Source organism: Eulemur rufifrons, chromosome 9 (assembly GCF_041146395.1).
Source record: "Eulemur rufifrons isolate Redbay chromosome 9, OSU_ERuf_1, whole genome shotgun sequence".
Lineage (NCBI taxonomy): Eukaryota > Metazoa > Chordata > Mammalia > Primates > Lemuridae > Eulemur > Eulemur rufifrons.
The window spans coordinates 22,096,928-22,122,162 of NC_090991.1; the positions used below are offsets into that span (position 1 = coordinate 22,096,928).

Consider the following 25,235-nt stretch of genomic DNA (forward strand, 5'->3'; position numbering starts at 1 on the left):
AGAAAGAAAGAAAAAAAAAATTGGTCCTGCTACATTTATGCCCTCTGATAAATTAGAAATAGACTTGGGTGCTCTAAAACATGTACTCCATATTTTGTTAATTAACAGTTGCCCAAAAGGTCTAAGAATCGCAGTAGATTCTATTTTTATAAAACCTGCAATATCTTGCAATAAAGGATGGGGTGTTAGGACTCTTAGGGAAAATATTTCCATTACTATTCCTTTACTGTGAAAATATTTCTTGTGTTCTTTATACCTTGATGAAATATTTTTGAAACTGTTAAGACCAAAAGACATAAATACTGCATTTATTATGTGAAAATTAAGAATGGCTCAGATTATACAATAGTAATTGGATGTAAAGTGTACTAAATTTTGCCTTGCAGAAGAGTTGATTTTGAATTCAATCACCCTTTGAGAGAAGACATCCCAGCTCGCATAATTTCATCAACCAGGAGAATGTTGGTGGCAATCACTGTGCTAAGGAAAAAGATGAGAGGGTGAGTAAAGTCTACTAAGCCACCCTTATCTTTTCCCCCCAGCAATCTTCAGCTATGAAGGGTACTTTGTTCTGCAGTGATGGCAGTGAGAGATTTTATGAGACAAAGCTATTATAAATACAAACATCATCCCTTGTATTATAATTCCAACTCCTTTGCTGATAAGGTGAAAGTCTGATTTATATTCCAGCAGAACTGAGCTTATTTGTAGCATATCATTTGATTTTCCCCATTGTGCATGTGCTACTATTTCAGTAAAGTTTCTGCTTTCCCTTCTTCCTCAAATAAACAGTAAGATTAACCTTTCCTATAACTTACACTGCTAGAACTAAAATATAAAGAGACTGTGAAATGACAGACACTAGTCTTAATAACTGAATACTACACCTTTCCACACACTTGACAATTTTTCCACTGTAGGGTGAAAGAAGTAATAGAAAAATTTTAATGTTACTCATTATACCTCTAAACATCTTTCTCTTTATATTAATACAAACTTACCAAGAGTGAAGAAGTTGTTTTTTAACACAATAATTGTCCCAAACTCCTGCATCTTCTGCCACCATTGGCTCACCTGCATAGTAAAAACAAACAATTTTAATATTACAATCTATTAATATTAATTGGTATATTCTAATAATATTTAGTACACCACCAAAGCTACTTTTGTCAGCCGGGCGCGGTGGCTCATGCCTGTAATCCTAGCACTCTGGGAGGCTGAGGTGGGAGGATCACTCGAGGTCAGGAGTTCAAGATCAGCCTGAGCAAGAGCGAGACCCCATCTCCACTAAAAAAATAGAAAGAAATTAGCTGGACAACTAAAAATATATAGAAAAAATTAGCCGGGCATGGTGGCACATGCCTGTAGTCCCAGCTACTCGGGAGGCTGAGGCAGAAGGATTGCTTAAGCCCAGGAGTTTGAGGTTGCTGTGAGCTACGCTGACACCACGGCACTCTAGCCCAGGCAAAAGAGTAAGACTCTGTCTCCAAAAAAAAGCTTCTGTTGTCAAGGTCATCAATGACCTTCTTGTTGTTAAATCAATGGTTGATGCTCAGGCCTAATCTATCAGCACTTAACACAGTTGATCACACCTGTCCCACTCTATCGTCACTTTGTCTTCCAGGACACCACATTCCTCTGGTTTTTTTCTTTTGCACTAGTGACTCCTTTTCTGATTACTTTCTTGGTTCCTCCTTTTCCCCCCTGAGCTCTTACTATTGGAGTACCCAAAGGTTCAGTTCCAGATTCTTCCCTTTTCTCTCTACACCTACCCCCTAGGTGATTTCATCCAGTCTTCTGGATTTAAACCATATACTGATGATTCTCAATTTTCATCTCCAACCCAGACCTCTTCCTTGAGCTCCAGATCCATATGTCCAACTGATGATTTTACTCGAAAAACTACAAACACTTCAACCTTGACTTTGCCAAAACTGAATGCTAGTGTTCCCTCACCCACAAGCTGCTCTACCCAGTCTTCTCCAACACAGTTGCTGGCAATTAAACCTTCTAGTTGTTCAGCTGACTCATCTCCAGATTAGAGAGTAGCCAGAGAGATCCTCTTAAACATAATTAGATCATGTGATACCTCTGCTCAAAATTGCTTCCCATTCTACTACAATAAAAGCCCAAGTCCTTAGACTGGCCCACATGCCCCTGCATAATCTGACCTTCAATCACCTCTCTCATCTCCTTCCTCCTCCTCAGAAACATCAGACACTGGCTGTTCCCTCTCCCTAGAACACTTATCCCCAGTTCCCCATATGACTAACTTCCTTACTACCTTCGACTTTTTTCAATAAACATCTTCTTAATGGGGCCTACCCTGGCCAACCTCTTTAAGCTGCAACCCTCTCCCCACCCTCCTGTACTAGTATTCACAATCATCCTTACACTGCTCTTTTTTAGTTGTCAATTCCAACACAGTTTTTTTTTTTTTTTTTGTTGAGACAGAGTCTCACTTTGTTGCCCAGGCTAGAGTGAGTGCCGTGGCGTCAGCTTAGCTCACAGCAACCTCAAACTCCTGGGCTTAAGCGATCCTACTGCCTCAGCCTCCCGAGTAGCTGGGACTACAGGCATGCGCCACTATGCCCGGCTAATTTTTTCTATATAGATTTTTAGGTGTCCATATAATGTCTTTCTATTTTTAGTAGAGACGGGGTCTCGCTCAGGCTGGTCTCGAACTCCTGACCTTGAGCAATCCACCCGCCTCGGCCTCCCAGAGTGCTAGGATTACAGGCGTGAGCCACCGCGCCCGGCCCTTTTTTAAATGAATTTATTACTTTCTAAAATGCTGAAGGAACTTATTTATTATAGCTATTATTTACTGCCTGTCTTCCCCCACTACTACAACATAAGCTCACAAAGATAGATATTTTTGTCTGTTTTGTTCTGTGTGAATCCCAAGAGGAAAATAAGCATTTCAATAACTATTTCTTAAGTAAATGAATATTGTCTTTTAAGAAGCTCAAAAGTAAAGGAAAAGCACCCAATATTTGAATATTAAAGTCACCCAAACCTCCACTGCTTTACTATAAGATCTGGATAATTGAAGAATAACCTTTTTCTTTATTAAGCAGCTGATTTTTCTTCACTTTCTTACCTGTATTCAAATCTATGCCAACAAGTTGTTTTGATTCTAAATGCGCAGCCTGAACTTTTACTAGTGTTTCCTGTGGGTCACAACCAGAATTCTGAGCCAGAACCTTTATGAATAAAAATAATAATAAATATATGTGTGGAATACCTTAACATAAATGTTTGAATATCAAATATACTAACAAGGCACTACTCTTTAGTCTTGTGAAAACATATCAATAATACAGTACACATCTTCTTTTGAAGAATTCCATTCTTCACCTAAATCAAATTATTATTTTGTCTATTTAGTAATTTGTATATTTACTTAAACATTTCACCTATGCACGTTACAATAAATTCTGAGGAGATTAGAGTTCTCCCATCTCCACTCCACTCCATTAGTTTCCCTCTTTGCAAAAGCTTTTTTTTTAAATGTGGAAGGAAGCAGAATAGTCTCGTGTTTCTAGTCACACACCCTCCAGTTTTTCCAAGGCACTTGCTAAAGGAAACCAGTGTATATGCAGCACCTTTGCACCTCTCATCTCCACAAGGAGCGTCATGGCCTGTGGTAGCAGGGATGGAGACACCTGTACTCCAAACCAGGCTCATTTCCAGGTGGCCCCAAATCACCAGCTGATGAGGTAAAAGGTACCACCAGGGTATACTGGGGTCACCAATTTCTGTCAGCAACAGGGTCATTACTTACTGACTTTGTTGCTTTGAGGAAAGAAAAAATAGAAATCCAATTCACAAAGATTCTATAAATTATGAATAACTCTAATAGTAGTTATTAAAGAGACTGTTAGTATTGTTAGAATGTTTTAATTTGTGGTAATAGCATATCTGAAGTAGTTTTTCCATGTTTCTAAGTGGTTCACGACAAAATGAAGGCAAAGAGAAAGGAATGGTAGTTCTCTGTTCTTAGGTCACCATATGGGAAAAATCTGGTTTTTCTCTTTTTCTAGGAATTATAATGACAATAACAAATGCAAGCTAGTATTTGGGAATGCTAAACAGCCTCAAGACCTCACTTTCCACAATTTAAAATGATTACACTTTGGTTACCACCAACAAAATATCTACCCTACAATCTAATTACATTTTAAGTTCTAAATTTTTCATTATGATTAGTTAATCATGAACCATTTCTGAATGACACTTTTGGAGCTCAGAGAAGGAAACAAGAGGATAATTTGGCTATTTCATGAAGCTCCTGCAATGATTCTGGGCTGTTATCCCAAAAGTGTCCCTGCTTTAGTTGTAAAACATCTAAGAGAAAACTGTGTGAGAAAACACAAATAAACACCTGTCTTTCTACTCTGCTAACTATCAGATAATATAAGCAATTTGTAATTAAACAACTTAATGCCTAACCAGTTGTTATTTGGTTGTTAGGATAGTTGTACCTTGGGAATAATGAGTAAGGCATCAGCGAAAGCTTGGACTCCAAGACGAGCTCTTCCTTTTACACTGTGTTTGTATACAACAAGAGCTTCCGCTATTGCCACTTCAACCGCACCAGCCCCTGGAACCACACAACCTATTGGAGGAAAAGAAATGATTGGCACAACATGCCATACAGAAAAAACAGGGAAAAAAGCAATTAGCTATTCAAGTGTGTTCTATTATCTTGCCTACCTCTAAAATGTATTTAAATAAATACAGAAGTCAAATAAGTTGCACACAGCCCAGTAATTACTCAGTTGTCTCATGAAACATCCTGAAGTTATATGCCATTAAATAATTAAGCATGGTACAGATAACTGGCTACAAATAGCTTCTTTCACTGTTTATCCTCTGGCAAATAAGAGTAGACATTTCTTTCACCTTCATCTTACTCTTCTATGATTACAATTATTATAAAAGGCAGTTATTCATAATTTATAGTGGCAAGTAACTGACTGTGATATCTGATCTGAAAAATTTTTAGGCCAAGATAATTTGGCTGCAGTTTTTGGTAAGGAATTCTTGGGACTCAATGAAGTATTTGTTTTCTGTACTTGAACAGAACCCAAACTGCTACCTGAGAAAAAATTTAGGTGGTCTTATCATTCTAAGGCAAGAGCTTTGGTTAAACACATCAATTTTCCATCAAGATATGACTTCTACATCTTCTTATATGATTTTACAAAGTTTTTGACTCTTACTTGAATCAGCAAACCTGCTTTAGAATCACCCATCTTTAAAACAAAACAATGCAACAACAATCTCTCTTTTTATCTCACATCATTTTTTAATTACTACTCCCTTTCTCTGCTTCACTTTACAACATAACTGCTCAGAGTTGTTTACCCTCAGGTGATTACATCCTTACCTCTCAATCACACTTTTTTTTAAAGTTCCTTGTCAAATACAGAATATACTCAAAAAGAATATTGATATGTATAAGGCATAAAGAATAAATGTACAAATAAACAAATGTACCCATATACTTTCCATCTAGCTTAAGAAAGAGATTACTAGTACCTTTGATAACTTCCCTAATCCCATTCCCTGTGAAAATACAACATATCAAAATTTGTGGGATGATACAATTGCAGTACTTAGAAATTTATATCACTAAACACCTATATTAGAAAAGAAAAAAGTTCTCAAACCAATGATCTCAGCTTCCACCTTAAGAAACTAGAAAAGGAAGAGCAAATGAAACCTAATGTAAGCAGAAGAAAGGAAATAATAAAGATCAAAGCAGAAATTAATGAAATAAAAATGACAAATATCAGAAATGAGAAAAGTGATATCACCTCAGATTCTACAGCTATCAAAAAGAATAAAGAAATATTATTATTAACTTTATGCCAATAAAGTTGAAAACTTAGGTCAGAGATTGACAAACTTTCTGCAAAAGGCCAGTCAATAAATATTTTAGGCCCTCATTTATTTTCAACTATTCAACTCTGCCACTGTAGCACAAAAATAGCCATAGACAATACATAAACAAATGAGTATGGCTGTGTTCCAATAAAACTTTACTAAACAGAAACAGGCATCAAACCAGATTTAGCTCATAGGCAGTGGTTCGATGATTCTAACTTAGATGAAGAGGACAAACTGAAAGATACAAACAAAGTTCATTCAAAAAATATAAATAACCTGAATAGCCCTTCTATCTATTGAAGAAATTGAATTTGTAGTTAAAAGCCTTTCCACAAAGAAAATTCCAGGTTCATAGGGCTTTACTGACAAAGTCTACCAAACATTTAAGGAAAAAATAATACCAATTCTACACAACAATTCAACACTTTCAGAAATTTGAACAGGAGGAAAAACTTTCAAACTCATTATCTCAGGACAGTATTAATCTAATAACAAAAATGATAAAGGCATTAAAGGAAAAATATATAGAGACCAATACCTCTTAAGAATATAGAAGTAAAAATTCTTAACAGAATTTTAGCCAATTGGGTCCAACAATACATAAAAAGGATAATAAACATAGTAGCATTATTTGCAATAGCAAAAAGGTGGATGCAACACATTTCCATCAATGAATAGATGAATAAAATATTGTATGTATGTGTATGCACACACACACACTAGAATATGATTCAGCCTTAAAAGGAAAGGAAATTCTGGCACATGCTGTAACATGGATGAAACTTGATGACATTATGCTAAGTGAAATAAGCCAGACACAAAAGGACAAATATTGTATGAGTCCACTCATACAAGATACATAAGAGTAGTGAAATTCATACAGACAGAAAGCAGAATGGTGGTTGGCAGGGAGTGGAAAAGGGTGGGGATTGTGGAGTTATTGTTTAATGGGGACAGAGTTTCAGTTTTGCAAAGGAAAAAAGTTCTGGCGATGGATGGTGGTAATGGTTACAAAACAATGTGAATGCACTTATTGCCACTTAAATGTTAAACTGTAAATTTTATGTTATGTACATTTGACCACGATTAAAAAATAATTTTTTATAAATGTAATCCATTTATTTTAAAAAGTATAATACATCACAACTAAATAGGGTTTATCCCAAGAATGTAAAGTTGGTTGAACATTTGAATCAATCAATGTAATTCACCACATGAAGATGCTAAAAGAGAAAAACCGTATGATCATCTCAATAGATGCAGAAAAAGCATTTGACAAAATCCAACACTTATTCTGGATTTAAAAAAAAAAACTCTTAGCAAACTCGGCATAGAAGAGAACTTCCTCAATCTAATAAAAACTTACAGCTAATATCATATATAATAGAAAAAGACTGAATGTTTTCTCCCTAAGATCAGGAACTAGGAAAAGATGTCTGCTCTGATCACTTCTAGTCAACATTGCGTTAGAGGTTCTCGCCCATGAAATAAGGGGGAAAAAGTAAAAATATCCAGATTGGCAGGAAAGAAGTAAAACTGTCTTTATTTGCAGACAGCATGATCATTTATATAGATAATTCAATGAAATACATTAAAAAGCTACTAGAACTTAGTGATTTAGCAAGGTTGTAGAATTCAACATCAACACACAAAAATGAACTGTATTTCTATACATTAGCAACTAACAATCAAAAATTGAAATTTGGGGGAGTTGAAAAAAAATTGAAATTTAAAAAATAGCATATGTAACAGCATCAAAATATATGAAATATATAGGAATAAGTATTTAAAAAGATGTGTGAGACCCCTATACTAAAAACAACAAAAAATTGCTGAGATAAATCCAAGAAGGCTCAAATAAATGGAGATATATACAATGTTCATAAATTGAAAGACTCAATATTGTTAAGATATCAATTATCTCCAAATTGATCTACACATTCAATAAAATTCAAATCAAAATCCCAGCAGTCTTTTTGGTAGAAACTGACAAGCTGGTTCTAAAATTCATATGGAAATGCAAGGACTTAGAATAACCAAAATAACTTGAAAAAGAACAAAATGTGAGGGTTAACACTACTGATTTCAAGTCTTATTAATATTATAAAGCTACAGCAATCAAGACAGTGTGATATTAAGATGGACAAATACATCAATGGAACAGAGAAAAGGATACAGAAATAGAACACACAAATATGGATGGCTGATTTTTGATAAAGGTACAAAGGCAATTCAATGGTGAAAGGACAGTCTTTTCAACAAATGGGGCTGAAATAATCTGATACCTATATGCAAAGAAATGAACTTGGATCTATACCTTACCATATGCAAAAATTAACTTTAAATGAATTATAGACCTAAATGTAAAACCCAAGACTGTAACACTTCTAGAATAAAACATAGAAAAAAATCTTTGTGACACTACTTGGGTAAAGATTTCTTAAATACCACACCAAAACATAATCTGTGAGAGAATAATCTTCATCAAAATTAAGAACTTTCTTTGAAAGACACTGTTAAGACAATAACAGAACAAGCCACATACAAAGAGGTAAATTTACAGATTATATATTTGAAAAAGCACGTGTATCCAGAATACAGAAAGAACTCTCAAACTCAACAATAAGAAAACAAACAATGCAATTTTTTTAAAAGGCAAAACATTTGAACAGAAACTTCACCAAAGATACATGGAGAGCAAATAAGCACTTGAAAAGATGCTCAACATCAGTGATCATTAGGAAAATGCAAATTAAAACCACAGTTCTCAATTTGTAATGCAAATTAAAAGCACAGTTTGTCTTTTTAATTTTAAAAAGGCTAAAATTAATGCTACTAACCACATCAAGTATTGGTAAGGATGCAGAACACCTGGAACTCTCATACACTGCTGGTGGGTGTAAAACGGTAGTTTGAAAACCAGTTTGGGAGTTTCTAAAAAGTTAAACATATATACCTATCATAGCCATTGCATTCCTGGACATTTACCCCAGAGAAATGAAAACATATGTCCATAAAAAGACTTCTATACAAAGGTTCATGGCAGCTTTATTTGTAATAGCCAAGAACTGTAAATAACCAAATATCCATCAATAGGTGAATAAACTGTAGTATATTCACATAATAGAATACTATTTAGCAATAAAACAGAATCAACTACTGATAAATATAATAATATCAATGAATTTCAAAATAATCACACTGTGTAAAAGAAGCCATACCAAAAAAGAATACATACTGTATTATCCCATTCATATAAAATATTAGAAAATGCAAACTCATCTACAGTGACAGAAAGCAGACCACTGGTTGCCTGGGGAGAGGGTGACATGGAGAAGGCAGGAGGGAAGGATTACCAAGGGACACTGAGGAAACTTTTGGGTGGATGGATATGTTCATTATCTTGATCGAGGTCATGGTCACATGGGTATACAACTTTAAATATGTGCAGTTTACTGTATGTCAATTATACCTCAATAAAATTTTTTTAAATCTAAGTGGTTGAAGCGATAACAAAAAAAATAGTAGTCCATTCATTCTCCTATGTATTCTAACTCTAAGAATCAGGTTGAATTACCAAAGGCTTCATGCTTAGATCATATATGTTTATCCTGTTGAAAAAAAAATGCTGCTAGTTCTCATCAAAAGTGACTACCAAAAGCAGGCAGTGATCCATATAAACCCCATATTATCTACACTTTGGAACTGATGTGTTTTCAACTTTTCAATAATGAAACCTAAGTAACTGACTATATCTCTTTATATTCTGGTAACTTAAATATTAACAGTGATTAATATATTTGCTATATTTATATTCTTTTTTCCCTAGGTTCTAATTTTCCATTTAAACTTTTATTTTACCATTATTCCACTAATATATTTTTGTTTATCAGGCAAATCTGACCATAGTTTATAATGTTTCTTATTACTCTATTTTTTGAGATATAATTCACATACCATAAAATTCAGCCTTTTTAAGTGTACTTTCCACTGGTTTTTAGTATATTCACAAGGTTGTGCAACCATCATCACTATCTAATTCCAGAACATTTTCATCCTGCCCACTAAAAGACACCTGTGCCCATGAGCAATCACTCCCTATTCCCCGCTTCTCTCAGCCCTTGGCAACCACTAATCTACCTTCTGTCTATATGGGTTTGACTTTCCTAGACACTTCATATAAATGGACTCATATACTATGTGGCCTTTTGTATCTGGATTTTTTTGACTTAGCACAATGTTTTCAAGGTTTAGCCATGTTGTAATATACATCAGTACTTTGTTTTTGTGGTTGAATACTCCCCTATCACATGACATTTTGGTATGACATACTACATTTTGTTTGTCCATTCACTAGTTAATGGACATTTGGATTATTTCCACTGTATGGCTATTATGAAGACTGCTACTATAAACATTCATTTACAAGTTTCTGTGTAGATATACGTTTTCAGCTCTCGTGTATATATTAATACCTAAGAATGGATTTGCTGAGTCATATTAAGTAACTCTATGTTTAACTTTTTGAGGAACTGTCTGTCTTGCATCAATTCCCACCAGCAATGCATTAGGGTTCCTCCCCACCCTTGCCAATATCTACTGTTGTCCAGCTTTTTTATTGTAGCCATCCTAGAAGCTGTAAAATGGTATCTCTTTGTGGTTTTGATTTTCATTTCACTAATGACTAATGATGCTGAGCATCTTTTCATGTGCCTATTATTCTATTTTAAACATGTGTGTTTTTATTGAATTATCTACTCTAACTCCTTTAGAAGGAAGTTCATTATAAATTATCAATAAATAGGCCGGGCGCGGTGGCTCACGCCTGTAATCCTAGCACCCTGGGAGGCCGAGGTGGGTGGATCCTTTGAGCTCAGGAGTTCGAGACCAGCCTGAGCAAGAGCGAGACCCCATCTCTACTAAAAATAGAAAGAAATTATATGGACAGCTAAAATATATATATAGAAAAAAAAATTAGCCGGGCATGGTGGTGCATGCCTGTAGTCCCAGCTACTCGGGAGGCTGAGACAGGAGGATCGTTTGAGCCCAGGAGTTTGAGGTTGCTGTGAGCTAGGCTGACGCCATGGCACTCACTCTAGCCTGGGCAACAGAGTGAGACTCTGTCTCAAAATAAATAAATAAATAAATAAATAAATTATCAATAAATAATAAATGTTAATATTCTTTCATAATCTTTCTTAAAATTACACTGCACCTGAGATAATTCAAAACTGCAAAAGTTTTTTCATGGTTTTAAAAAGAAGTTTTCTAGGCCAGGTGCGGTGGCTCATGCCTGTAATCCTAGCACTCTGGGAGGCCGAGGCGGGTGGATCATTTGAGCTCAGGAGTTCGAGACCAGCCTGAACAAGAACGAGACCCTATCTCTACTAAAAATAGAAAGAAATTAGCTGGACAACTAAAAATATATAGAAAAAATTAGCCCGGCATGGTGGCACGTGCCTGCAGTCCCAGCTACTCGGGAGGCTGAGGCAGTAGGATTGCTTGAGCCCAGGAGATTAAGGTTGCTGTGAGCTAGGCCGATGCCACGGCACTCTAGCCCGGGCAACAGAGTGAGACTCTGTCTCAAAAAAAAAAGTTTTCTAAAAACAAAAAATGTATACCACAATTAAGGGCCGTGAAAAAATAAATAAATTTTTAGAAAATAAAAGAAAAATACGATACTATTACATTAAATTGTTTTTTCATTTCATAAACAAAAGTTAATTAAAAGGGTAGCATACTATTAAAAATATTCCAAAAGAAACACCTTTATATCCAACCTATTAATACAAATTCCAAAATGAGAGAAAAGTAATCATTCATATCTTTTAAAATGCCATACATACCATGACAGATTTTTTACTACTTTAAAAATATGTGAGGTTCATCTCCATCACAAAAAAGAGCTTACTTACCATCTTCAATGGCATTTTTGATGGCATGAAGTCCATCTCTTAAGGCATCCTTGATTTGTGTGAGAGTATGCTTATTTGGACCTTTAACCAACAAAGTAACAGAGAGAGGGTTAACACAGTCCTCGATAAAAGTGAACTTTTCTTCACCCTAAAGGATGACACAAAAAGATACAACATAAATATTTAATATTCATTATGCAATCAATACCTAGTTTATATTAGAATCCAATCTTCATGTGAATTTTTATCAAACATAACTAAAAATATGTTTAAAAGTAAAGTTATATAGGAAATCTTAACATTTAGGTAAATAAATTATAAAATCTATCCTATACATTAGTCAGACTTCAAAATGCAAAACATGAATTAAAAGATCTAGGCCGGGCGCGGTGGCTCACGCCTGTAATCCTAGCACTCTGGGAGGCCGAGGTGGGCGGATCGTTTGAGCTCAGGAGTTCGAGACCAGCCTGAGCAAGAGCGAGACCCCATCTCTACTAAAAATAGAAAGAAATTATATGGACAGCTAAAAATATATATATATATATATAGAAAAAATTAGCCGGGCATGGTGGTGCATGCCTGTAGTCCCAGCTACTCGGGAGGCTGAGACAGGAGGATTGCTTGAGCCCAGGAGTTTGAGGTTGCTGTGAGCTAGGCTGAGGCCACGGCACTCACTCTAGCCTGGGCAACAGAGTGAGACTCTGTCTCAAAAAAAAAAAAATAAAATAAAAATAAAAATAAAAATAAAAGATCTAGTAATTTTGTTTTTCGAAAAAAGGCTTAGTGTTCACTTTACAACCACTATTCACAGAAATACTCACTAACGCATACTCATATACAAGACCAGCATGTCCCAAGCAATCTACAGTGAGGTCTTCAAGAGAGTTCACAGCCACTCCACCACAAGCAAGAGAGAGTCTGAAATTACATATATGTCATAGCTTTAGCTTTAGTTATGGAAAACATAAACACTAATTTCTTAAAGGTGAAAAGACATCTAATGCCAAAGACTGTATTGTAAGTGTATCGTATTATTTTGGGGTTATGGTTTTTTTAATTGACAAATAAAATTATATATACTTATCGTGTACAACATGATGGTTTTAAATATATATATATATATATGGTGGAATGATTACATCAAGCTAATTAACATATGCATTACCTCACATATTTATCATTTTAGCAGTTAGAACACTTAAAATGTACTTTTAGCATTTTTCAAGAATACAATATATTGGCCGGGCGCAGTGGCTCACGCCTGTAATCCTAGCACTCTGGGAGGCCGAGGCGGGTGGATCGCTCAAGGTCAGGAGTTCGAGACCAGCCTGAGCGAGACCCCGTCTCTACTAAAAATAGAAAGACATTATATGGACAACTAAAAAAAAATCTATATAGAAAAAATTAGCCGGGCATGGTGGCGCATGCCTGTAGTCCCAGCTACTCGGGAGGCTGAGGCAGTAGGATCGCTTAAGCCCAGGAGTCTAAGGTTGCTGTGAGCTAAGCTGACGCCACGGCACTCACTCTAGCCTGGGCAACAAAGAGAGACTCTGTCTCAACAAAAAAAAAAAAAAAAAAGAAAAGAATACAATATATTGTTATTAACTATAACCATCATGTTATACAATGGATCTCTTGAACTTATTCCTTCTAATTAACTAAAATTTTGTATCCCTTGACCAACATCTTCCCAATCCCCCAACCCTTATAACCACCATTCTACTATCTACTTATATGAATTCAACTTTTTTAGATTCCACATATAAGTGAGATCAGGTAGTATTGTATTATATTGTTTTAACATCTGATGTAAGAAGATGAAAACTTTTCTTATACTTCAACAAAGTTCTGAAGTAGTTAACAATCTTAATTTTTGACTGTTCAATTATTTACTGTAATTAAGAACAAAATTTGAAATTTGTATGCTATCATATTGCTCAACAACAATTACATGTAAACTAAAAGCAATACACGTGGGAAAATTTCAATTTATTCTACTAAAAAATTTAGGATACATAATTATCTGCAAGTTTACCTTTCCATATTTCTCCTTTTTGCCCTGCGAAGAGCTATTATTCCATGTTTTGCAAGAATATCTAAGGAAAATGGATCAATTCCCTATGATCAAATTAACATAAAGGTTATAAACATGTTTTAAGCTGATATTTCTCAAACTTTTTTGTCTTAGCACCACTTAATACTCTTGAAAATTATTAATAGCCCAAAGAGCTTTTGTTTATGTGAGCTCTATCATATTCATATTATAAATTAAATATGAGAAATTTTAAAAAATATTAATCCTTTAAAATAATAAACCCATTTTATTTTAACATAAATAACATGTTTAATGAAAATTTACTACACTTTTCAAAATAAATATATATAGTGAGAGCAGTAGCATTGTCTTACATTTCTGCAAATCTCTTTTATGTCTGTCTTAATAAAAGATAGGTGGATTCTCAGATCTGTTTCTGCATTCAATTTTGCATGATACATTGTTTTAGATCAAGTATATGAAGAAAATCTGGCCCCATACAGATAAATACTGGAAAGGGAGGAATATTTTAATAGCCTTTTCAGATAAGTATGGATATTCTTTGATACTATCCCAAAATTTAACAAGTAGTAGTTTCTGGAAGGTTAGTTTCAATATGGAACCATATTGATGAACTTTTCATTTTCTCTCACATTAAAATCCATTAGTGTATCTTGTACTTTGAGTGGATTATTTATCCATGCATGATTTTATAAAATCATACATTTTCTTAGTCATTTAGAAAATATTGGTTCACTGAGTTAGGAAAAACTTCTTAAATGTTTAACACATTTCATGGTTATACAATGTGAAAAAAATACATTCGTTAATTTCATCACTAATACTATCAAGAAAAGCCTTTTAAGTACTGGGAAGCTGTCAAGCTCACAGTGGCAGATAAAAGTGTTCTGAAATTCTAATTTTTGTTTGAAAGTTCAAATGTTATTGACAACAAATACTTTCAGTTGTTTTCCTTGAAGTGACAGGATTGCTTCATTCATTTTTGAGAAAAATCTACCAAATATCCATATTTAAATAACAATAGTTTTCTGTCAGTCATTCTTTCCAAGCAAAAATGGCATTCCATAAAATGGCATTGTTTGGCTACTCGATTACACAAAAGCTTTCCTCCAAGACAACCACTATATTGTGGTATGCAGCAGAAGTACTTCGTGTATACTTCATATTTTGTCACATAGAATTATAAAAGGATACATATTCAGGCCAGGAGTGGTGGCTCATGCCTACAATCCTAGTACTTTGGGGGGGCCAAGGCAGGAGGATTACTTGAGGTCAGGAGTTGGAAACCAGTCTGAACAAGAGCAAGACCCTGTCTCTACAAAACATAGAAAAAGCAATATACATAACCTAAACATTTGTACTCCTATAATATGCTGAAATTAAAAAAAAGATAAAAAATAAAATAAATTAAAAAAAAAATAGAAAAATTAGTCAGGCATGGTGGTGCCTGCGTATAGTCCCAGCCACTCAGGAGGCTCAGGTAGGAGGATCACTTGAGCCCAGGAGTTTGAGGTTGCAGTGAGCTGTGATGATGCCACTGCTCTCTATCCTGGGCAACAGAGTGAGACCCTGTCTCAAAAAATAAATAAATAATACATAAAAAAAGATAAAATAAAATAAGAGGATGCATATTTAAAGATAAAAACTTAATAAAATTAATGTTTTACTACTTCCTCAAGACATTCTTAAATGAAACTTCCATTTTTTTCTTCATTTTTTTGTCATTGTTGTTTTATTTTTTTGTTGTTTCCCACTGCAGCCTCAAACATGTAATAAACTGCCATTTTTTTAAAACTGCAAGTATGTGATGGTGTGTCAATAAAGAATGCGATAACAACTAGTGTACTTTGGTGCTGCTGCTTTGATTTGTACTAAGGGGCCAGGAGTTTCACCTACTATTGCTTTTGCATCATCACTGCAAATGTCAGTACAATGTAAAAGGCATTCTTTTTTTTTAAAGATACTTGATAAAGATTTTCTTTATTATTATTATTATTGCGAAAATAGTTTTGACCTCACAGACTCCCTGAAAAGGTCCTAAGACTCCTAGGGGTCCACAGACCACGCTTTGAAAAATGCTAAAGAACATTTACAAATAATTAAAATCTAAACTTTCTTTCTCACCTTTTGATTAATGACAACAAATCCTTTACTGGATTCAGCACAGACTTTGTCTTTCAGGGCTACTATTTTTTGTACTCTATCATCAATAAATTTTCTTTCAGCTTTTACCAATTCCTCTTTCTCTTCTGCAGTCTTATAAAAGAAACCAGAGTTCACCTCCCTAAAAGATTAATAAAAACAAGCTAGTAAAGGCAGGAGGAAAAAAGAAAAAAAAAGTCTACATTAAACATCTGGAAGGAAAGAAAGAGATTTAAATATATTTTTAGAAAAAACAATTTCAAAAGTTGTAGAGAAACTAATACGTACGTTTTTTCATATTCTAGTGATACATTGCAAGTAAGGATAAATGCATCTTCTACTCGCTTCCTCATGTCTGGATGCCGGGCGCCATGATCCAGAACTAATCCTCTGATCAACCTATTGAAAATATGTAATGTTTTTACTTGGAATATACACTCTAAAGTCTGACATAAAATCAAAATTATATTCTTGTTATAACAAAAAAAAAAAGTTGTAACAAAACTGCCAGGGTACACATTGTTTCTTTGCACCAACTTGTTTGCTTTTGAGACAGGCCCTTTGTTGCCTAGGCTGGTCTGGAACTCCTGGGCTCAAGTGATCCTCTCACCTCAGCCTCCCAAGTAGCTGGGACTACAGGCACATGCCACTGTGCTTGGCTTGAGAATTTACTTTAACACAGTGTGACTGTGAAGTCACAATGAAAAGTCAAGCCAGAATCATTCTCTAAGTTATGTGGCTCAAAAAATGCACCACAGCTGATCAAGTAATGAAAGGTTAGGCACACAATGAGTTTCTTGGGAACATTTGTTCAAAATAATTATATGGGATTTCTACTTATGATTCTTTTATAACCAGTATTTATTATACATTAAAGTCAAAAATTTTTTTAAGTAGTTAAACATAATTGTAAGGAAGTTTTCAAAATTTTAATCTAACTAAATTACTACAACTTATAACTGAAAATGAAGATATCTTATTTAAGAAGAAATAGGTAAACTGTATGTTCAATATTTTTCACTTTTCAAGCCTCCTTCACTCTTCTTTCCTCCCCACTCTCAGCAAGTGACCTTGCTACTTTGAGTAAATAGAAACATTGTCCCATTACAACCTCTACCAATCCAGCTACACTTGAACCTGGCCTATGGATGAACTGTCCATGTTAAGGTTAACCTCTTCACTTGTGTACTGAATTCCATTTCCCCTCCATGTTCTTGCATTGTCCCCTATTCTTCCATATCAATTCTTGCCTACCAGAGCATCTTCATCAGCATACAAACTTGCCATAACAATTTCCATCTTAATACAAAGAGTTCTTCTCTGAGGGCCCCATTCCTGAATTCCCTTCTGGCCACTGCCCCATTTCTCTGCTGTCCTTTACAGCTAAACTCCCCTGAGTTACCATTCTCTTTTGAGCCCACCTTCAATCTGGCTTTCATTTCCACCTCTTTACTGAATCAGCTTTCATTAAAGCCAAAAAAACTAAATGTTTTCCAAATGTAACAATCAACTCTCAGTTCACAACTTACTCAAACTTCCAGCCATATGACAGAGCTGATCATGCTCTCCTTCTTGGAACACTTTCTTCTCTTGGCTTCTGGGGCACTACTGTCTCTTGGCTTTCCTGCCTCACTGACCATCCCTTCTCAGTCAGTCTCCTCTGCTGAGTCGTCCTCATTTTCTCAAACTCTAAACATTGGAGTTCCCAGGGCTCAAACCTTCAACTTCCCCTTTTTCCTATTTCTAGTCACTTCCCAAATGATCTCATTAACCCTCATGGCTTTAAGTCATCTATAAACTAATGACTCTCAAATACATATTTCTAGGCCAGACCTCTTTTCTGAACTCCAGACACATCTCTCCAACTCCTTATTCAACATCCCTGCGGATGCCTAATAGGCATCTCAAACATAACATTCCCCAACTGAACCCTTGAATTATTTCCCCAAACCTGCTCCTCCCAGTCCTCTCCCGGGGCTCATAAAAGAGATATCCCTGGCTCCTCTGTTTCTGTCATGTTCCATGTTGAACCATCCAAAAATCCTATTGCCCCTTCCTTCTAAGTATACCCTAATCTAAACCATTTTCATTTCTGACCTGTACTATGACAACAGATTCCTAACTGGTCTCCTCTTTCTGCCCTTGCCCCTCCCTTACCTCCCAGCCTACTCTACAGTGTACTCCCTGCACGATAACCACAGACATCCTTCTGGAACATAAATCAAGAATGTCTTACCCTCAGCAATAGTAGGTTAATGTGGACCAACCCTATTACTAAAAACAATTAAAAATTCTAGGTTAAAAACAAAAAACATTAACATTAGAGCGTTACAAGATAGTAAACAATTACTAGGCCAAAACTGAAATAAAACAGAAACCTCAAGGTAAGTAGAGGTAAGTAAAGAACCGCAGGTACTTTTATCCTAAAGTCATTTGACAATCCAGGAAAATCTAAACTTTGGTTTCAATAACTTCACAATGAGAAGGGAACAAAATTAAAAGCCTGGAGCTCATCCAAAGTGGAGAGTCTAATAGGAGACCCTCTTCACATTAAGCTGGAACCCAAAGGGCCACATACTCAGGGTTATCCAGAAGGATGAACTAGAAATAATCAGCTCTCACATGAACTTACAGTCAGAATTCACATCAAATGGATATTCCAAAAAAACCTCAAGCTGTGAATTTAATTTAAAGTAGTCCCTAGGCTATCTGCAGCAGCAAATGCAAATCCTCTCTGCAGGAAAGGCACCTTCATTCTAGGTCTCAAATTACTTCCACAAGTACTTTTTTCAAGCACAATGAAAGGCACATATGGAAACAAAGCATGATGAGTGAGAATAAGCAAAATACAATAAACACCAAAAACAGGCAAGCCAAAACTTTAGATGTTATAATTATCAGACATGAACTATATGTTTAAAGAAATTAAAAAAGGGCAAGTTTGAAAAGATCTGCAGGGAATAGGAAACCATAAAAACTGACATGGCAGATTTAAGAAAGAACCAAATAGAACCTCTATAAATAAGTAGATAAAGACGTCCAAACATATACACACTGATATTAAAAATTCAAGGGAACAGACATGTATCCATATGTCTAACAAAAGAATGTTACAATGTTTACAGCACCACTATTCATAATGTCCAGAAACTGAAAACTACCTAAATGCCCATCAATAGCAGAATGAATAAACTGTGCTGTATTAACACAAGAAAATACTGAACAGCAATAATAATGAACGATCACTAATACACAGAAAAATGTGAATGAGTCTCACAAACAATGCTGAATTAAAAAAAATCAGACACAAAGACCTACCTTATGGTTCCACTTATACAGGTACAAAACAGGTAACATTAATCTATGCAGCAGAAATTCAGATTACTCTAGAAGAAATAATGGCTGAAAGGGAGCATAAGAGGGGCTTTGAAGATACTGGTAGTTCTGTATCTTGTATGAGTGCTGATTACATTCATATACTAGGAAAATTCACAAGCTGTACCAATATATTAGATGTACTGTTCAGTTGTATTATACTTCACTAAAAAGGTTTTTTTTAGGCCGGATGCAATGGCTCACATCTGTAATCCCAGCACTTTGGGAGGCCAAGGTAAGAGAATCACTTGAGGCTAGGAGTTTGAGACCCCAGCCCAGGCAACACAGTGAGACCCCAACTCTACAAAAAATTTTAAAATTGCTGGGCAGGGTGGTGCACGCCTGTGGTCCCAGCTACTCAGGAGGCTGAGGGAGGAGGATCACTTGAGTCCAGGAGTTTGAGGTTGCAGTGAGCTATGATGACCCCACTGAACTCTAGCCTCGGTGAGAGAGTGAGACCCTGTTTCAAAAAATAATTATCAAGGTAAAAAAAAAGAAACAATGAGGAAGAGAGACTCTACAAATTAACAGAGACTTATAAAAGATACAGCAACCAAATGCAGTATGTAAATTGTGTTTGAATCCTAACCCAAACAAAACTAACTAAAAAAACACTGAGATAATCATTAAAATTGGAATACAAAGTGGATATGTGATGATATTAATGAGCTATTATTAACTTTTAGATGTGATAATGTTTTGTGGATATAGTAGGTAAAAGGGGGGGGGCTGATATTTTATAGATAATAAAGTATTTACAGGTGAAATAAGTATTTGCTTCAAAATAATCCAGGATGGGAGGGGGAAGGAGGGATATAATTAAAGTAATATTGGTCACATATTGGAAACTGATAAAGATAAGTAACAGGTGAGAGTTCCCTATTCCATTCTCTCTATATTTATGTATGTTTAGAATTTTCTATAACAGAAAGTTTAAAAAGAGTTAAATCCCAAATTAGCTGGCCCCTTTTACCTCTCTGACTTCATCTACTTTTTCCTCTTCCTGTGCTCCAGGCACACTGGAACACCCCAAGCACACTTTTGCCTCAGGGTCTTTTCAACTCGTATTCCCTTCTTCTTAGAACATTCTTGTTCCAGATATGCACAGGGCTAGCTTCCCTATTTCTTCAGAGACCTCTTAGCTATCTAGTTTAGTTTCTTATCAGAATGGCCTTCCCCGACCACTAAACAATCACACACATGATTATGTTTTTCTATTTCAATCAGAAATGTAAATTTCTTGGGGTGAGAAATTCTGTTTTGCTTGCTTTTCATTCTCGGCACCTACAACAGTGACTGGCTCATGGTAAGTACTCAATTACTGCATGTTGAGTGAATAGATTGATGTTGAATAAAAGTAACTAATGAAATTAATGAAAGAATGTCTGAAGAAAACCAAATATTCTAGAGCCCACGTATTGTCAAAGTTTATGTAATTTACTTTGTATCTGTTTCTGACTTATGCTTCATCTCCACGATTTCTACCATGAAGAGATCAATAGGGTAACCTGGTCTTCTAATTGCCAAAACAGAATCCACAACAGCCTGAAAAGGAAGTGAATGAGAACAGTAAATTATTTGAACTACTAAAAGAAACCAATGGCCCAAGTAATCTGTCATCACACTAAACAAGTAAAGCCTTCAAGCTTCAAAACTATGTTTTGGGCAAAGCCCACAAGTGCTACTTTAATATGGACACTAAAAATAATCAATGCCAATGGACACTTTAGAGTCTAAAAAAACTTCAGAGATTATCAGGCCCAAACTTTTTATTTTACAGATAAGGAAATTGAGATAAGACTTCAAGAAATTACTGTCTTAGGGCCGGCACCGTGGCTCACACCTGCAACCCCAGCACATTGGGAGGCCTAGGTGGGAGGATCCCTTGAGTCCAGGAGTTGGAGGCTGCAGTGAGCTCTGCACCACTGCACTCCACCTTGGGCAACAGAGCAAGACCCCATCCCTTAAAAAAAAAAAAAATCATAAAAGTTTAAAAATTACAGTCTTAAAATAAAATCTAACAGCTGGTGTCAGAGCCAGGCCTATTAATAGAATTCAGATGTCTTTAACAGCCAAGCCACTGTTCTTTTTACCATACCAGTACTACCCAAACTTTTCCACCAAAGGACACCTTAATGGAAAAGAAGAAAATGTAATCGAAGGGAATAGCTCAAATTTGCTGGCCATCATAACATGAAATTTTAAGTCTTATGTTTTATCATGAAAAGCTTCCATGTCATGCCACAATATATATACATTTGTTTCAATGTGAAAATAATGCTTTTCTTCAAAATCGTAAAATAAAATTGACACTTCAGAAAGATATATCTCATTTATTCTGCCATATATCCCCAGGGATATACAATTTAAGAAGCATAACTTAAGACATCATATTGCCTACCTCAGAAAATAACATGAAATAACATGCTATGGAAATTAAGAGCTAAGGTATAACCACCTTAAAATATAAATGAAGCAAAAAAAAAAAACCCTGAAAAATCCTATAGCTTAGAAAAGTTTACCTAAGGTAACATAATATTTAGTTTTGGAGCCTAATAAGGAAATAGACAAGGGCCACTGAATAGTGAAAATATCAGTGTTTCTATAACTCCCAAAGAGAACAGGTACCCTAACCAGATAGCATGAAGACTCTGGGCCACTTTCGTACTCCAACAGCAGAAAACACAGCAGAGCCTTTCTTCTGACTGTTCAGCAAGAAATCGTCTGATCTTAATTTGATTTGCCAAGCTAGTTCTCCTAATGGTAAGGAGAATTGACCAGAAACAACTCAGGTATTCCAGTTTGGCATTTGTATTTCTCAAAGTAAATTATTAGTGATAAGATAGCATTCTGCATTGTACGTCAATGTCTCATGAATTTAGTTGCTATGAATTCATCGTTCCTGATAAAGCATTAATAATATATTCAAGTTTCACAAACTGTAAAGCTGAGGAACAATGATTTCATCAAACAATAGCTATCTGATAAAAGCCTTCCCAAAATATCCAGCCAATCTTGTCTTTATATAACATATTACATTCTACTTTTAGAAGTAAACAAATATGAATTTCCCAGATGTGAATATTATATAGAAGATCAATCATGCCTAATTAAAGTGGTAACCTTATCTACAAGGCATGCCGCTAAAACAACTTTCCCATGTGTCACCTCACATAATAAAATATGGACTTGTAGGTTTAAAGAGACTAGTATACTACCCAAGGGCTTCTACAGGAGATGATCCACAAGCAGTCAAGCCTCTCCCACCTTTCAAGTCACTTAAAAGAAAGCCTAATGTGACACTTTCAAAAAATTACAAATACTGTTCTGACAAATCAAAGCTAGTCTATAAGTAAGCCTAAACAGTAAAGGCTTGTCTTCCATATTTTAAGTTCAAAAGAATAACATGTAATACTTGATTATCTTATAGGAAAAAGAAAAATATCACCACGTTTTAGGCTGTACTCATTCTGAATGCAAAAGTTTAATTACATACCTCTGTTAGCACATCAGCCAGTTCAGCATGAACTTTAGTTTGCAGAGATGTTCGAGCCACATCTAAGAGGATTTTTCTTTTCATTTCCTTTTTTACTTTAACTTTCTCCAAAACTTCAAGTGCTTTTATCTTTGCAGCTTCAAATCCTTCAGCTATTATTCTAGGGTGCAGACCCTGTTACATCAACATAAAATTATAAATTATAAAGTAATTTATATAGTCATCCAAAGTAAAAGTAACCATTCTCCCCTATTAATAGGTATACCCCAAAAAGGTTACATGAATGCCACGAAATATAAGTGTATGTATGTAATTTATAAAAGTCATTTTTAGTCATTTTATTTGAAATAATCTCAAAAAATCTGAAAAAATCTTCAGAAAAGCTGCAAGTCCAGTCCAAAAAATTACAAAAGTCCTTTTGTGTCCAAAAATTATGACTACATTGTTGTTATGTTGTTTTGTGCCCTTCTGAAGGAGCACAAAAGAAAAGACTCCTTTCAATGCAGAGAAAAAGAACCAGCATTGATTTGGAGAAAAGGAATAGACAGACCACTGCAGTGTTTCCCACTTCACCCAGTGATCAAAGTTAACATCACAGTAATGGGACAGCCAGGCATCATGTGATACGGCGCAGTCAGTAGCATGCACCACTTCTGTGGTATTCCTGCCCAAAATCTATAACCTGAGACTAACTGAGGAAAGAGGCAAATCCAAACTGAGGCACTTTCTACAAAATAACTGGCCTGTATTGCTCAAAAGTAGCAATGTCATGAAGCACAAAAGGCAGTTCAGGAACTAGTCCAGCCTAAAGGAGTCTGGGGACATGACAACTGAATGCAACACATGAGCCTAGATTTTCTTTTTCTATAAAGAGCACTCTTGGGACAAGTGGTGAAATTTGAATAAAATCTGCAGACTAGATTAGTGTCAATGTGTCAGCGTTAATATTAATTTCCTGTCTTTTTAATCATACTGTGTTTATATAATTCCTTGGTTTTATGAAATATATAGCGAAATATTTAGATCATGTCTGCAATTTATTCTCATACCATATGTACACTGATATAAATATATATATATATCTATGCCTGAGGGAGAGACCAGGGCAGGCAGGGAAAGAGAGAAATGATAACAGCTGGAGAATCTGGGTTAAAAGTATACAGGAATTCTTTGTAACATTCTTGTAACTTTTCCATAGGTCTGAAATTATGAAAAAATAATTTTAAAAAATATTGTTTATTCCACAAAATATGCAAACTTTGTGAAAGCTGGCAATAGGTCTAATTCATTCCCTTCTTCCTTTCCTTTCCATCAGTCCTAAAATAACCTTTCAAAGTTGGCATTTATTGAGCATTTGTGTTGGGCATGGCTCCATGGGCTTTACGTGAATTACTTAATTTAATCCTCTCAACACCACTATGGAATTGGTGTTATTATTATTCCTATTTCACAGAGGAGGAAACCAAGACTTAAAGGGATAATATAATTTGCCTTAGATCACCAAGATACTAAGAAGTGGAACCACAGTTTAAACCCATGAGACCTGACTTTAGAGCCTGTTATTAACCATTTTCAAAAATGTCTTCAGTCTAGGACCTCACAATCTCTCATCTGAACTACTTATGAAAACCCCTGGTTTGGACTCCCTTAAAACCGTCCCCCAGATATTTAAAATGCCAGTCTGACCATACCCGTCATTAACATGTTGACACGTTTGGACTGCGACACCACAGGACAAAGTGTAAGTAAGCTTCCTGGTTAGCATACTACACAACCTCCGTGATCTGGCTCCCTTCTCCTTCTCTAGCCTCTTTTCCACCACTGTCCACCTCACTTTAACCTCCAGCAACACCAAACTGCTTGCAACTCCGTGCAATTCCATGTTGCTTCTCTTCTCTGTGCCTTTGCTCATGTTGTTCCTTCTGCCCCGATGCCACTCCCTTCGCCCCTCGCTCTTTCATCTGGCTCACTCCTCCTCATCCTGAAGATTTAGGCCAGGCCTTGCTCCCTCCAGAGAGTGCTTCCTGACTACCTGAGGCTAATTCAGGATATCCCTCCAGCCTCAGTGTTTCTGTCATATCCTAGGCCTAGCTCTATCACTGTACGGCCACACAGTTTCATAATTATGTCTGTCAGCATCTCACCCTTCTGAAACTCCTTTCTTTTGGGAATGGCTTTCTCTGGCCCTCTCCTGCTGAGTATTACTAAGGGAAGCAGGTAGCCCTGATTTCCTCTGGCTGCCTTACATTCAGGATGGAAATAATCCTCAGGATGAAACAGCATTATTTGTGGAAGAGTTAAGAGACAAAGGCCCTGGGTACTTGATGACTAATTGAATTTTGTAATCAACCAA

The 25,235-nt window shown here is 35.7% G+C and overlaps 1 protein-coding gene across 3 annotated transcripts in view; it reads right to left on the reverse strand.

Annotated features, from left to right (window-relative positions):
* Positions 1 to 222: 222 nt before the first annotated feature.
* The window catches only part of CCT6B (chaperonin containing TCP1 subunit 6B), a 29,614-nt gene continuing 4,601 nt past the window's right edge, over positions 223 to 25,235 (reverse strand). For 2 of the 3 annotated variants that reach the window (XM_069481022.1, XM_069481020.1), the window contains 11 exons: positions 22,883 to 23,056; positions 20,828 to 20,931; positions 16,300 to 16,410; positions 15,994 to 16,153; positions 13,849 to 13,931; positions 12,635 to 12,731; positions 11,814 to 11,961; positions 4,488 to 4,621; positions 3,104 to 3,206; positions 1,002 to 1,074; positions 223 to 480 (listed from right to left, as the gene is read on the reverse strand). In XM_069481022.1, the coding sequence (XP_069337123.1) occupies positions 408 to 480; positions 1,002 to 1,074; positions 3,104 to 3,206; positions 4,488 to 4,621; positions 11,814 to 11,961; positions 12,635 to 12,731; positions 13,849 to 13,931; positions 15,994 to 16,153; positions 16,300 to 16,410; positions 20,828 to 20,931; positions 22,883 to 23,056 (1,260 nt within the window). In that variant the 3' untranslated portion in view covers positions 223 to 407. The remainder of the gene's footprint in view (positions 481 to 1,001; positions 1,075 to 3,103; positions 3,207 to 4,487; positions 4,622 to 11,813; positions 11,962 to 12,634; positions 12,732 to 13,848; positions 13,932 to 15,993; positions 16,154 to 16,299; positions 16,411 to 20,827; positions 20,932 to 22,882; positions 23,057 to 25,235) is intronic. The other variant, XM_069481021.1, reaches the window with a different exon arrangement.